The sequence below is a fragment of the Delphinapterus leucas genome, chromosome 7 (assembly GCF_059928025.1).
Source record: "Delphinapterus leucas isolate spDelLeu-1000000601 "Yukka" chromosome 7, BTC_Dleu_Yukka2, whole genome shotgun sequence".
In the NCBI taxonomy this organism is placed as follows: Eukaryota; Metazoa; Chordata; class Mammalia; order Artiodactyla; family Monodontidae; genus Delphinapterus; species Delphinapterus leucas.
The window spans coordinates 88771188-88786759 of NC_143135.1; the positions used below are offsets into that span (position 1 = coordinate 88771188).

The 15572-nt window shown below is 45.1% G+C and overlaps 1 protein-coding gene across 7 annotated transcripts in view; it reads left to right on the forward strand.

Annotated features, from left to right (window-relative positions):
* SIK2 (salt inducible kinase 2) overlaps nt 1-14929 on the forward strand; it is a 129022-nt gene extending 114093 nt beyond the window's left edge. For 3 of the 7 annotated variants that reach the window (XM_089915527.1, XM_089915526.1, XM_022561598.3), the window contains 7 exons: nt 419-583; nt 7582-7822; nt 8296-8580; nt 8726-8889; nt 9659-9769; nt 10500-10591; nt 11283-14929. In XM_089915527.1, the coding sequence (XP_089771653.1) occupies nt 419-583; nt 7582-7822; nt 8296-8580; nt 8726-8889; nt 9659-9769; nt 10500-10591; nt 11283-11862 (1638 nt within the window). In that variant the 3' untranslated portion in view covers nt 11863-14929. Of the gene's footprint in view, nt 1-418; nt 584-7581; nt 7823-8295; nt 8581-8725; nt 8890-9658; nt 9770-10499; nt 10592-11178 lie in introns of all 7 variants that reach the window. The other 4 variants (XR_016393927.1, XM_089915528.1, XM_022561599.3 and 1 more) reach the window with 4 other exon arrangements.
* The last annotated feature ends 643 nt before the right edge of the window (nt 14930-15572 follow it).

Sequence of the window (15572 nt, forward strand, 5' to 3'; positions counted from 1 at the left end):
TATCTCTGGTTCAGTTTTGATCTCCTACTCTTAGAGACTGGGACTTCTCTATTCTTCTTTGTATCTTTCCAAGGTAATATATTTAAGGATATAGCCGATAGATGTTCATTGAATTGAAAAAGAGCGTCTTAGATTCCTTACAAAGGCTAGCTTTCCTGTCATCTGTGAAAGTTATGCACCTCATCATGGAACAGGAACGAAATTCTGTACAACCTATCTCAGAATAATTGATTGCTAGACTGCTTCAGATCGATACCTGTACCATGTACATACTTCATCACATCTTTTCTGGAGTTTCCAACAAATCACTATTTACCCTTTAATTACATCAGGAAGAATTGTTTTATTTCAAGAATTTTGTATATTTATATAGAAAGTATTAATGTTCCCAAACTTTCCGTTCTTGCCATATTTACAGACACAAACTGTGGGACTCCCAGTGACGGTGCATTCACCAAACGTGCGAGTGATGCGATCTGCCCTCCTCCCACAGGCATCCAATGTGGACGCCTTCACATTTCCAGCATCCGGCTGTCAGGCGGAAGCAGCATTCATGGAGGAAGAGTGTGTCGACACTCCAAAGGTACAGATGTGTTTGAGAGACTCCAAGCTTGTTGGTTGGCTGGAGATTTCAACTCTGTCCACACAAATGTTGTACTTCGGCTTAGCTGAACTTTGTCATTTCCTCAAGTCACTTGGGAGGAGTTGTTTTTGTGCAGAAGACCTGAGAAAAGTATCCAGGCCTAACCTCGCTCTCTCTCCATCTTGTCATTACGACGGTTATGTAACATGTCAGATCTTGTGTACTTTTCAGAATCCTTCTTCATTCTCTTTCCTTAACCAATTCCTTCTCTCAAGTTCTAGATCCCTCATAGGTTTTGGATTTTTTTTTTTAAACCAATTGTAATTCTGAAAACAAAAGTATAACTATTGTGCTAAATTGGGCTTTGCCTATGTTATTATGGCCTCTCTTCTGCTGCCTGTGCTGCAGCTACAAAATGATGAGCCATCTTTTTTGGTCAGTTAAACATCTTTTTGTGCCCAGTTTGAACATACTTAAAGGAGATAAGTTTATTCTGGTGTGCTGCATAAAGTTGGCTTTTAGTATATGGAACATGACAGCTTCCCTCATTTAATGAATATTTATTTAACTTCTAATTTGTGTTTTATATACTTAGCATCCAGTGATATACAGAGGATCATATTAATGAGCAGGTCTTAGAGTATGTTTAAAATAGACCCTGTTCTTCACTAGCTGTGTGAACTTGGATAAAGTGACTAACTTCTTTGAACCTCCATTTCTCTTGTGTAAAACAAGGATACCAACTTTATGAGACTGTTGTGAGGATTAATTGAAAGAATGTGTGTGAGGTTTTGGGCAAATTGTAGATACTCAGCAAATATTGGTTTCCTGTCTTTTTAGGCTCGATAGGTAATAAAAAGATGACTCAGATATTAGTTCTGCCTCAAAGTTTGTAGTCTAGCAGAAGAGACATGAAGCTTAACTAAAGGTAATGTGCCAGGTACTGAATAAATTGATAAAACATAATTGGTCCCTTAAAGAGATAAAAAAATCAAAGTGCTGCAAGACTAGAAGGAGACGGGGGAGTTGCTTTTAGTTCATTTGATCAGGAATGTCTTTGGTTTAACTGTCAGAGCTGGGAATTGAGAGGAGGGCAGAATCAGGGTGGATGGAAACCAGGGTGTGATATCTCGGTGGAGGGAAAGGCCTGAGCAACAGCAAACGTCAGGAAAGCCTGGGTCCCTCTAAGTCAGAGCAGGAGCTCAGTGTGGCTGAGGGAGAGGGCATGTGAAGGGAAGTTGTACAAAATAAAGACAAATAGCCTTGCTTTGAATGGCAAGCCAAGGGATAGACTCTTTCTCTAGGTTGGGGCTCTCAACACGGGAACGTGTTTCAGTATTATCAAGAGAGTTTTTTCTGGGACTTCCCTGGTGGTCCAGCGGTTAAGACTCCACGCTCTCAATGGAGGGGGCCCAGGTTCAATCCCTGGTCACAGAACTAGATCCCACATGCCACAACTAAGACCCGGTGCAGCCAAATAAATAAATAAATATTTTTTTTTAATAAAGAGAGAGTTTTTGGGACTGCCCTGGTGGCACAGTGGTTGGGACTCCCCACCTCCAATGCAGGGGGCCTGGGTTCAATCCCTGGTCAGGAAACTAGATCCCACATGCATGCCGCAGCTAAGAGTTCACATGCCGCAACTAAGGAGCCGGTGAACCACAACTAAGGAGCCCTCGGGCCATGACTAAGGAATCCATGTGCCACAACCAAGGAGCCGATGAGCTGCAACTAAGGAGCCCACCTGCCACAACTAAGACCTGACGCGCCCAAATAAATAAAATTAAATTGTAAAAAAAAAGAGTTTTTTCCAAATGGACCTTCTCCAAGGTAGTAGGAAACAATCGGAGATTTTTTGATAAGGAAACACCATGATCCATATTGTGCTTCAGAAATGAACCTGGAAGGGTCCGTAGCCTGCGTTGGATAGGAGAGAGACTGGTGACAAGCACAGTAGAAGGTTAGAGTGTGTGTCAGGGAAGGTGACAAGGGCTTGAGCTAGGATGGTGCCCGTGAAACTGGAGAGGAGGGGATGGTATAAATGAGATTGCACAGATAAAACTGATAGACTGTTAGGGTCCAGAGAAAAGAAGTCCAGACCGATAACAGTATTTTGAGCCTTGATGATCAGGAAGGTGAATAGCATTTTCAGAAATAGGGAGCTCTGGAGGTAGAGCTGATTCAGAAGTTAAGTAATGAGTAATGACTAGAGCGTAGTCAAGGCACCTTGATGCTGGGCTGCCATAAGCAGGTGTTAAGCCGGGTTCCTGACCCTGAGGAGTTAGCGTCCCTGTCCCTGAGGACGAGGCCACTTTCTGTGGACAGTCTGTTCCTCTGCCTATGGTTGCCTAGCATGTTCAAATCCTCATAAACTGCTATTACATTCTCACCCAGAAATTTAGACATAAATTGAGGCAACATCACTCATTTATTTTTAAAATCTAATCCCCTTGAAAAAATTAAAATGCAGTCTGCTTAAAGCTTGGCTATGAGGGCCTCAGGCCCAAAACACAGATTGGGCACTGTCTGCCGTATTATATAGGGCAAGCTATTTTTAAAGCTTGTGATTGTTACCGTAACTAGGAAACAGACAGGAAATGAATGATTTTGTGAAAGATATAGACAGAAGCTAGATGGCATATTTGCATTTGTAGGAAGAGCAATGCCATGCTGGAACTGGCCACCCACACTGGCAGGGCCACCTTGGCACTCAGCCGGGCTGTAGACATCCGCTGGTCTTATTTGCGTACCATTTCATTTATGTCAGCAGTACTCTTTGTGCCTCTTCCCTCCCTAGCACCTCTTTCTCTGGGGCCCATAAATAAACGCACACACACAATACTGTCAGACAGACATACTAGCCCTTTGTTGTTGGTCTTGCTTCATATGCATTTCCTCTAACACCTATTTGTTGTCGTCTAAAGGATGCCACGTAACTTCATGTGTTGCTCAGTCATTTCTGCTCGCGATTGGTGGCAGATGTTGTGTGCCTCGGAGGTTTCGCTTCTCCTTCTCTCCCAGAAGTCTTCAACTTAAACTTATCAGTAAAATCCCTCGGGAAGTCTGCATTGAAACATGGGTTTGGGGTTGCTCCCAAAATAGCACCTTTCTGAGACAGTCACCTAACTCTGAGCAGTAACCGAGCCCCCAGGTGGTACAGAGCCCATACAGGAGCAGATGCAAGCCCTGTAGGGTCAGTCTCTCACTTTTGAGAGTTTCTTTGGGAATAATGGACTTTATACATACACACACATACGGACACTTCAGTCAGTTTTAACATTTTATTAAAGTTCTATGAGAAAAGGATTTTCCAAGTTACCGTCTCCATGTCCGGATAGTGGAAGGGAACTGTGAAACTAAACTATGAAAGTGCAAGTGTAGTAGAGCTGTTCATGTCTATTGACGTTTTTAATACCTTTTTTAAATTATAAAGGTAGTACACATGACAAAAGATCTAAGAAGGATATTCATCAAAAACTCTTAATCGTGTTAACCTCTAAGACTTTGTAAAGGGGAGAAATTGCACTTTTACTTCTGACTTTGGATTTTTAAATTTCTAATTAAAAGGCATTAAACCAGTCAGAATCACACATGGAAAATTCAAAGAGGGATAAAGGAAAAAATTAATTTATCCATAGTCCCCCTACCCAAAGGTAAGCCCATTTTGACACGTTTCCTTAGAGTAGGTTATATAGATGGATGGGTAGATGGGTGGGTGGGTGGATGAGTATAGGGTGACTCAGTACGTAGGTAGACTTGTTAAAACAAAATTTTATTCTATTATATGTAATTTTGTACCTTGCTTTTATGTAATATAACATCATGAGCATTTTTCCCATACCATGAAATCTTCTTTGAAAGCATGAGTTATATTTAACAACTGCCTAATATATTGTATTAGATGCACCCTTATTTAAATACGCTTCTATTTTTGGACATCAGGTACTTGAATATTTTTTGTTTCCTTACATATGCTTCAGGTGAATATCCCTGTGTCTAAATTTTTGACTATACCTTTTATTATTTCCCTAGGATAAATTTCTGGAACTGGGTTATCTAGTGCTTTTCTTCCTCACCTGGTTGTTTGTTTAATTTGCCTCAAGATGGTAAAACTGCTTTAAAAGAAAATGTTGTTGTTTTATTCTCATGCTTTAAAAATTTTTTGTTATAAAATAGCATTCTCTTTGGTCCAGAAATAATGTTAATATACACAGTGTTTTAGTTAATCCTCCCAAACAACTTTACTCCCATTTTACAAGTGAAGAAAAAAAAAAAGAGCTTTATAGAAGTTAAGCAACTTGCCTAATAAGTGATGGAGCTGAGGTTTGAGCCTCTTCAATATATGCCAAACTTGCCAGGCACTTAGGATACAAATTAAATAAGGCACATTCCCAGCCTCCAGGCTCACTGGCTAGTACTATACATTAGTCTACCGTGTTAGTCAGCTCTTTAGAGGCTCCATCTCCAATATAGCCACACTGATGTTAGGGCTTCAATATATGAATCTAAGGGGAGATACAGACATTCAGTCCATAACAGTTTAGCAGTCTCCTGTGCTAGAATCTTGTGTATGTGGTAAGCTCAGGGGTATTATCAATTAGTGGTGGAGTTTCTGAGAGGCTGACTCCTACATGTATGCTATCTACTGCATCTGACATCTCTTATCAGAAGGGAAGTGATCTACTGAACTTTAAGGAAAGGCAAAAACACTGTGTTGGAAAATGTACGTTTTACCCACCCATATTGTACTTTGCAGTCTTAAGAGTTTACAGTTAGCCTGGATTGTTTCCTAGAGCAAAAGATCTCATTTCTAGCAGCTTAGGTCACTAAGATAGATCAGCCCATGTTACAGTCACAAAATCCTAGAGTTTAATTTGTTATATCAAGCCCCTGGGTAAACTGGCAGGCAAAGGTGGCATGATTATCACCTGTTTCAGGAACTGATCTTAGAGATGAAAGTGTTCACACCTGTAAACTGAATGCGCTCTAGGGCAGCTTTCTGTTCATACCTCTTAACTATGAAAGGGTCACCACAGCATTTTCTGATTCAGTCATCACCAGGCATCATCTGAAAAACCAGATCATTGTCATCTACCTGTCCCAGGGTGAAACTGAATTCAGCAAACATTGGTAAATGAACGATAGAAATTCTTCTTGTAGTCTAGATGAGGAAATAAATTTATAAGCAGACAATTTAAGAAAAATCGTAAATTTGGGGGGACTGCAAGGTGTTTTGAGTACTCAGAAAAAAAGTGGCCTTTCTCTACTAAGGAAAGAAAGGCATGGTTATAAGGCGGTACTTGCAAAATATTTCTTGCAAGAAACATCTGACAAAATTTTGACATATGCTATAAAATGTAAAGATGCTCAGTAGATATTTACTTGATAACAGTCTTTTCTCTGTTGTTTTTTATTCATTTCCAAATCATCCTTGGCTAGTCTTAGAAAATTATACTAGTGGACGGTCAAGGAACGTAGCGCAGTTATGAATGTTAAGTCCCCAAGCCATCATTCTTTCCTACAAGAAAACTTTCAAGTTTAGTTAAAAAGGGAACACTTATCTGGGGATGGTTGAAGGGGAGCATAATTGTTCCTGGCCAGATTTCAGAGTTTTTGTTTTCTGGTGCCATGGAGAAGATTGGTCTTAGTCTAGGAAGAAAGCATTTTCTACCCTTCCTTTTAAGTGGCCACTTGTCACTTTAAAACCCTGTAGTGCATTAGCTGCCTTATCCAAGTAATGGCTACAGCCCCAGAACAGATTTTATGGAATAACCATCCCCTCCCCCAAGCAAACAACGATCTGAGTCACCCAAGTCTCCCTCTCCAAATAAAGGGCCTCGCAGCGCCTTCAGATTGGTTGCCATAAGAGGAAAGTTTCCTGTGTCTGGCATAGCGATGTCCCACGTCACCTCTCACATACATGAGCCTCTCCTGCTTCCAAAGGAAACAATAGCGCTACCTGGTGTATTCCAGGTGAAAGTACTGCTGGGAGCTCAGTCTTATGCCTGGCTGTTCCTGAGCAGCTATTCATAGGAGAAAACTGGATTGATTTCCGTGGGGGGATAGTTAAGGTAATGAGGTAAATAATTGCCTCCTCGTTGGGGCTTTTACCAGCCAGAAGAACTCGCAACCACAGCTCCCCTTTGTGGGCTGTGTCTGCCCCCCCAAGGTGGTTTGCTTGGCAACTGCAGAGGAAGGCGACGACGCTCTCACTCAGGAGCTGTGCTGAGCTCATCCCGTGGGATAGGAAGCGCAGAAACTGTGTGTGTTGCTGGAGCGGAGAGAATTCAGAGCGCTGCCGCTCCTTAACCTCTGCTGGAATTTGGGGCCTGTGAGTCATTTGTTATTCTATAATGGAAGGCTTTGGCTGTTTGCCATTTGAATTTTGTTTTCACTCCTTTTTGTGGTATGTCTGTCTTTAAAGAATTCTTTCTTCCATTCCTTAGGCACATAGAGCCAACTAAAGACTAAATCCAATGTGCAGGTACTTAAATTATGCACATAGAAGTATGTGTAGAGCCTTCCAGTATGTTTCGTGGTTGAACATTAGAAGAATGCTGGTGACTACTCTTTTCTTAGCTATGAGCCGTGCAGTTGGTTTTGTTTTCTTTTTACTAAATCTCATCTTCCCCCTCTTCATTTCCGTTATTTAAAAATAATAATAATAATTGGTAGGCCTCAAGCTAATAGACCCTATTCATCTGGAAACCACTAAAAAAAAGTGTTCATTGTAATCATGATGACTCAGAGAAACCTGGGAGGCAGTGCCAGTTTGGGTCATAATGGGCTTCTGTCTCTTAAGTGCTGCCGTTGGTTGACTTGCCTTAACTTCTAATCTACATGGTTGTCATTAGTAACCAATATGTACATTTTTAATGTTTTACTGAATTTGTAATTGGCCAGAGGTCTTGACATGTTTGCCTTTGTGGATTCTTCAAGTGTCTCAGCAGAGCAGTGCCTGATAGCTCCTCTCACATCCCTGTCACACTGACATTTAGGTAAATGGCTGTCTCCTGGACCCTGTGCCTCCTGTCCTGGCGAGGAAGGGGTGCCAGTCACTGCCCAGCGACGTGATGGAGACCTCCATTGATGAAGGGCTGGAGACAGAAGGAGAGGCCGAGGAAGACCCCGGGCGGGCCCTGGGCGCCTTCCAGTCCACACGCGGCGGGCAGAGGCGGCACACTCTGTCGGAAGTGACCAATCAGCTGGCCGTGATGCCTGGTTCAGGTACGCTTTCCAGTAAGTGCCGGCCTGGGTCTTCCCGGCATCTTGAGTCTTCTCCAAGAAACAGGAATGATACCAACCAGCCCCTGGAATGTTGTCTGTGTCTTGTTTCTTTGTGGACCACATGCAGCAGGAGTTAAGATTAGGCCTGCTCAGCAGCTCTCAGAGATTAAAATGAAACGTCTCTGAGTGGCCTCCCCTGACGCCCAGGATTCATCCGAGTGCGATGTGACTCATCGAGGACTCTGGCTCTTTTGGAGTGGCCAAGATCTTATGGGTACAGGTTCTGGAGTGTCTTCACCACAGAATTCAAAGCTGATTAAATTGACATGTAAAAAAGTTCTGAAAAGATGTTTTGGTTAGAAATTAAGGACACTGTTGCTGTGGAAACTCAAGCTGGTTATGCTTTGTATCCCATGTTCCAAGAAGCTGCAATTGATTGGTGGTCATGTTGGTGTTGTGTTTTGTTTTTGTCTTTTCTCTTGAAGGGAAAATTTTCTCCATGAGTGACAACCCCTCCCTTGACAGTGTGGACTCTGAGTATGATATGGGGTCTGTTCAGAGGGACCTGCACTTTCTTGAGGACAACCCTTCCCTTAAGGACATCATGTTAGCCAATCAGCCCTCACCCCGCATGACGTCTCCCTTCGTGAGCCTGAGACCTGCCAACCCCACCATGCAGGCTCTGAGCTCCCAGAAACGAGAGGCCCACAACAGGTCTCCAGTGAGCTTCAGAGAGGGCCGCCGGGCGTCAGACACTTCCCTCACCCAAGGTGACTGCCTGCCTTCTCTGCTGGCTCCTACAGCTCTTGTGTTGTAGGACCGGGTGGGGTTTGTTGCCATGTTGGTTTCATGCCTCTGGTCACTGAAAGGCCTTGTGTTTTATTTAAACTGTTTGGTCGTTGTTCTTTCTTTCAGGAATTGTAGCATTTAGACAGCATCTTCAGAATTTGGCTAGAACCAAAGGAATCCTAGAGTTGAACAAAGTGCAGTTGCTCTATGAGCAACTAGGGTCAGAGGCAGACCCTAACCTGGCATCGCCTGCTCCTCATCTCCAAGACATGGGCAGCAGTTGCCCTCAGGTACGTGCTCTGGGCCCTGCCCACAGTGGCTAGGTGAGAATAAGGCATCAGTTCGTCCTGACGGTGTGTCATTTCATTTAGAGGATTTACTCCAGTCCTGGAGCAAACAGGGTTCTTTTGGAAAGACCACAGCCTGAAGGCCTTCCTTGTTGCTGCCATCTGCCCGACAGGTTGGGTTAGACCCTTCCACGCTGGCCCAGGTGATCAGTACCACATGGAGGCTTGGACGCTGCCAAGCAATGCTCGGTTCATAGGGCAGATTTTATATGAATTACACCCCTTAAGAGTCTCCCTTGAACTCCCCTCCCTTCATGCGCACACACACAGAAATTACAAATAATAGTACAAATGAGAAGCTTGTTGCCACTATTTTTGATGTGATATCACTTCACTAAATATTATAAGTGAATTATTTATGCTAAAAATACAAAAACTATTGCTGTTTATTTAATACATTTTATTTGAGCCCATTTTCAGTACATCAGGGATATTATAGCATTTGATGCCCACATGAAGGGTAATAACCTTCTGTTGACATCAGGGCCCTTTGCTCCAGTACTGACGAGGTAATCGTTTACTACAGGTAATGCATGTATACACTTTCTGCAAAGTGATTAACCCTCAGCCTACTAGTTACTGTAAAAGCATTGAGGGTCATGTCTTAACAGAGTTGGAGTTCCCCTTGGACATTTGCCAAGGTGCTTAAACTGAGATTTGAAACTTTCTTCCATGTGGGAAATTGAAAGTGTTTCCACCCCTTGCTCCTCAGGGGGAAGCTCCTCCTCAGCAGAAGAGCGTGTCTGCGCTCCCCGGCAGCGCGCACCCTCAGCTCTCCCAGCGGCACAGCCTGGAAGCCCAGTACCTGCAGCACAGACTCCAGGTGGGATCCTCCCCCTTGTTGCTCCAGCTCACTTTGTTCATCCTGAATCTGCCTTTCTGCAGAGCAGGAACCTGTTTTGCTTGGTATTTTTTTAGGGCAGCTGCTTAATTCCTTTATAGGCAGGTGGGTCTGACTCTGCACTTGTAGTTTCTAGAAACATGTTCAGACTTAGCCTTATGCTCTGTCTTGGCAGCAGAAAAGGTCTGTCCTCAGACTCCAGGAAAGGGTTCTGCCACTGAGCAGCAGGAAAGGGAACCCTGGCTTCTTTACTTCTATATTATGCCTCTTAGTGAATAATAAATAAAATGGAAATCTCAAGTCAGCAAAAAATGTACCATCAGCTCTCTATTGGTGCCCAAAAATCTTTAAAAATGATACAACATAGATCCCATAAAGAATGAATCATTTGTTCATTCAGCAGGTGCCGTGGCCTTTGCTATAGATCTAACTCCACTTTTCTCATTGTTTTTAGTCTCCATGAACCTCCCGGTCCTAGAGGACTTTTAGAGACAGAAAAGTGAAGCAGGTTAGAGCTGAGACAGCCCAGGCCTGCTGACCCAATGCTGCTGGGCCACAGGTTCTCCCAGGGTCTCAACGAGCAAGTGTCAGTCCCTGCATCCTGCACAGATTCTGGAGGACTCACTTGGCTTCGTCCTCCAGGCAGAAGTACAGTCTAATGACTGCGTCCTAGATGACAACATGTCACGCTTGTATTTTTCTGCTCTTCCAGAAGCCCAGCCTTCTGTCAAAAGCCCAGAACACCTGTCAGCTTTATTGTAAAGAACCACCACGGAGCCTTGAACAGCAGCTGCAAGAACACAGGTGAGAGATGGTGGTTTTGTGGCAGACAAGCTAGGTATGTTGTCCTTTCCCCTAGTATTTGCCTCTACCAGGAAAACAGGTTTCAGTATGCTAACATGGATATTCCACTGTCCATGGACTATAAGCCTGTCAGGGAGTAGCAGCCTTAAGCGTGCTTTGTTTTCTTTTTCTCCTAGTGTTTCCCCTTTGGGCTATGAATAGACCTAAGCTTTCAGGATCCAGTGAGCTACTGCAGCTTAAGTGGGTTATACTGGAGAGAAGGCTTCCATCCTCCCTTGTAGTAATCCCGTGCCCCCAGGCCTCACTAGTAGAAACACCTTGGCCAAGGTAGAACTACCCTAATCCATCAACCTACAGACACCCACAGAGACCAAGGTGTCAACCCCGCTTCAAAACACTCCAGATGGGAAATCAGCCTCTTGTTTCATAGGGAGGAAAAAAGAGTCTTAGAGAAAAGGAATTCATGTTCACTTGAGCACTGAGGGATCAGCCAGAATTGGGGGACAAAAAATAAGATTGGGTTTAAGAAACCAAACATGACTGGTTCCTACCCCCACTTTTTTTTTTTTTCTCCTGCCGTGGGAAAGAGAGAAGTGGGAGGACGGACACTAATGACTGATACTGGATTTACATTAAAATTGCCGTCACTGAAGAAGATTTAAAATTCTTTCTTTTGGTATTGCCAACTTAGACTCCAACAGAAGCGGCTCTTCCTCCAGAAACAGTCTCAGCTGCAGGCATATTTTAATCAGATGCAGATAGCAGAGAGCTCGTACCCACAGCCCCTTCCCCACCAGGAGACACCGCCGCCATCCCAGCAGCCACCGCCCTTCAGCCTGACCCAGCCCCTGAGCCCCGTCCTGGAGCCTGCCTCGGAGCAAATGCAGTACAGCCCTTTCCTCAGCCAGTACCGGGAGATGGGGCTGCAGCCGCTGTCCACCTCGCCAGGTCCCCGGGCTGCTCCCCCGCCACCGCCACCGCCACCGCAGCACTCAGGGGCCGCCCGGGCACCCTTACAGTTCTCCTATCAGACTTGCGAGCTGCCAGGCGCGGGCTCCCCCGAGCCAGACCGCCCCGGTCCCTGTCAGTACTCCCTGGATGGAGCCCAGCAGAGCGGCCTGGCGGCGCCGGGCTGTCCCAGGAGCTCAGGACTGCAGGAGGCCCCCTCCAGCTATGACCCTCTAGCGCTCTCGGAGTTCCCTGGACTCTTTGATTGTGAAATGCTGGAAGCCGTGGACCCACAGCACAGTGGCTACGTCCTGGTAAATTAACCTCAGCGCGGGAAGTGAGGCGGGTCAGGTGAAGAGAGTGTGTATTTCTATTTTTATTCCAGCCTTTTCAATTTAAAACTTATTTTCCCCCCCTCTCCCTGATGGGGAAAAAGTCAAGTCACCCAACTGGAATCAGAGGGCCTGGCCGGGTGGATGTTGCTTCCTCATGGCTCCGTCCCACCACGGGTTTCTGTGGCAAGTGCTGGAACATAGTTGTAGGCTGCAGCTCATGCCCTTAGGTCAAGTGGAGCAAGCTCTCATCAGAGCCACCAACAAAAGTTTTATAAGAGGAAGACATCCAGACCTAGGTTTTACACAGAACTACATCAGTTCATTATCGAGGGAAACCTTGGTGAAAGCAGGAAAAAATGTGTGCTGTTACGTATAGGCAAAAAAAAGGCAATACATTTCTCACTGAAACCAAGCAACAGCATGTTCCTTAAAGGGAAATCAAGAATACATAATGAAATTTGATGCACAGGAAATAAAAGAAAGTTGTACTTTGTCAGTGAATCATAAGTTCTAAGCTGCTGATGCAAGTTGTCCCCGAGATCACTGCCAAGCGGTAAGAGCGTGAGCTTTGTTTCAGGGCCCACTGAGAAACAGCGGGTACTGACCCCTGAGACTGGCAGTCACCTCCATCTGAGAATAGGTGACACACCTCTTCAGAAGGTGCCCTGGGTCACAGTGTCCTCAGAGCTCCAAAGATGTCGCCTGTGGAACCAAGAGATGCACCGCAGTGGAGACCAGGGGCAGGAAACTCAAGAAACCGTCAAGAACAGCAGCCCTGGGCCGGGGAAGACGGGCGCTTCCTGCACAGTCTTCTGTGGAGACTTCTGGTTTGGGGCAGTTGGTCTTTAGAGGAATTAGCGTCTCTTTTAAAATGTAATAACTACTTTGACTTTACACTAGATGTTGCTAGTCGTTTATTGAGCTTTGTATATTTGGACAGTTTCATATAGGGCTTAGAAATTTTAAGGATGAGAAAAATGAACTTTTATCTCCCATGTGAAGTGGTAGTGCTGTGCCTTTTTCCCCCCAGATCATGCTTTAATGATTTCTTTTCTGTAGAAACCAACAGTTTTCCATTTATGTCGATGCTAAATCCAAAGTCACTTCAGAGTTTGTTTTCCACCATGTGGGAATCACATCCTTAATTTCCTTAGAGTTTTGACTTGCAATGAAATGTTCAAGTATTACAGCAATATTCAAAAGACCACAGAGGTGTTAACCATTAAAGCAGATCATCTGCCAAACACAGTGTATATTATTAACCCTTACGATCCAATCATCAGAATAAGTAAAAAAGATGCTACGGCTAGTTGACTGTATACTTAGAAGTAAGGAGTAATCTGTCATTTGGACAGTAACATCCAAGTGTTACAAATTCAGTGTTATTTACAAAGACTATCGTTTCTGTCCTTTAGAATGGCTTGTCCTATCAGCAGATGAATGCGTTAAGCACAAAGCATCTTCCTTAAAGCACAAAGAAGAGAGATACTACACTGATGCTGCATCTAGAAAACACCTTTAAGTTGCCTTTCCTCTTTGTAGTACGTGTCCACGCAGGTGGGGAGAAACATGGAAGGTCTAGGAGTTCTGTCCTGGCTCCTCTTGGTGCCAGGACGCTCCACAGAGGCCCTCTGCTTGGGGTTGGCCTCTGGGTGTGAGCAAGGGAGGGTGGTGTGGAGGACGCATTTTTGTGATTTGACAGCACGCAGTGAAAACCCAGGAAGAAGGAATTAGGTTCCTTCTACGGATTGTTTATTCCTCCTCATGCTTAAGATTGATGATTTCGTGAAACAGACACCATCATTTCATTTAAGAGATCCTTTCATTAAGATCTCTAACCTGTTTTAAGTCTTTGCAAAATAAGGCAGTTATAAAACAGAGCTTGATTTGTTTAGACAGAAGGATGTTTTCCCAAAATGTTCTACAGAAGCGCTATAATATTTATGAAATTAAAATGCCTTCCAGATTGAAAACGGGGGCCGCTCATTTCAGAGTCCCCGGAATGGCAGAGTCACAGATCGGCATAGATGCCTGCCCCCCACAGGGCCATGAGCCACTGAGCCCAGGAAAGCCGGGAGCTACGGGAGGACGACTGGGCTGACAGATGAGGCGGGAGAGGCCCCAGGAGGGTCGAGGCCCCAGAGGTAGACACTGGGGAGCACCCAGCCGTGGCGGGTCTGTTCAGACCGACGACAGCGGGGTGAATAGCATGACCCATCCTGCTGGACTATGTTGTAAGCTCCTGTTTGCTTTTCTCATTTATTTCAAGCAGAAATCAATAAATTCCATAACAATCTGTATTTGCTGAAACGTAAGCTGGCGAGAGGAGACTGGTGCCGTCCGTCAGTCAGGTGTTTTCCCAGCCCGTCTGACCATCGCCGTTGCTCTGTCCCCCGACTAGTGAGTGACCTATGTGAGCCTCCAAGCAGTTTTCTCTTCACCGATACTAAAGTAACACTACGAAGGCTTAGTACTAGAGGTACTTTGAAATAATGACTTTCTTTCCAGTCTGTTTCACATTAGCAGTGTGTACACTACTGTATAATAACCATTAGCTTTATTATCTTGTAAACCAGGCTCCTCTGAAGAGACTTTGGTGAGATGAACGTGAGGTAAAAATTTCATTCAGCAAAAAGTGCAATATGTGTGGTACTCTATTTTTTGTTTATGCTTTTTTTTTTTTTTTTTTTTAAATCCAGGGGTATTAGTCTCTGCTTTGGGGAAAATGCACTAGCTCTGCAATTTCCAGTTGGGCGAGTGTGTCTCTAGTATTTACATGCCGCTGATATGCTGGTCCCTGTAAGGCAAACAGCACGTCAGCGCAGCAGAGAGGGTGGATGTTCCACTTGAAACTGGTGAGCTGCGCTGACTGTCCCCTGCCGCCTCTGCCCCGCCCTCTTGCTGCCCTGGGAACACAGAGGAGGACCCTCCAATCTGCACGTAAGGGGAAGCATCTGGGGCCCACCAAGGAGGACTGGGAGATGGCACTCTAGGACTCCTGCCTTTCTGCATCCAACTTTGCCTCCGAGGAAAGAGAAAGTCAGAGTCGCTTTTTCCTCAGAGCGTTGAAGCGGTGTCCCGAGTCAGTCAGGCAGGACTGCAGGAGCCCGTGATCAGGAGCAAAGGCAACCCTCACCTCAGAGTAGTGGGGGGCCTGTGCCCTTATGGGGAGGGAGGGGACCGCCTGGTGTGAGTGTCGCCCCCAGCCGACGACAGGCCTCTGCAGAAGGGACTCGCGGTGGCACTGGCCTCTTCCTCTCTGCCCGAAAGGGGGCTTCTCAGAGAAATGAGTTCTACCTAATTGTTAGAGTTGCAAAGAAGGGTGTGTTCACAGCCCAAGAGTGACTGGCTGGCCAACCAGAAACTAAAGAAAGGTGAGAAGCGGCAGCCTCCCCTCTGGCTGGTCGGGGGTCCAGGTGCACGGTGGTCAGAACAGCCCCTGCTCAGGTGCAGGCGGTTCACACACGTGGACCTGAGGAAATGAATGGTTTCCTTTGCAGGGTCCTCCCAGCTGTGGTCAGGCCCCAGGTAAATACTGGCTTCTGTGTTGGGGTCAGGATTTCTAGCCCTGGATTACATTTAAAAGCCTATATCAGCAGTTACGCTTAAGCTCCCTGTTGGCTTAAGGAAAATCTCACTCTAGATAATTTTTCACGTTCGTCCTCCTTTGAGACAATTCGTAGGGTCATTGGACGACA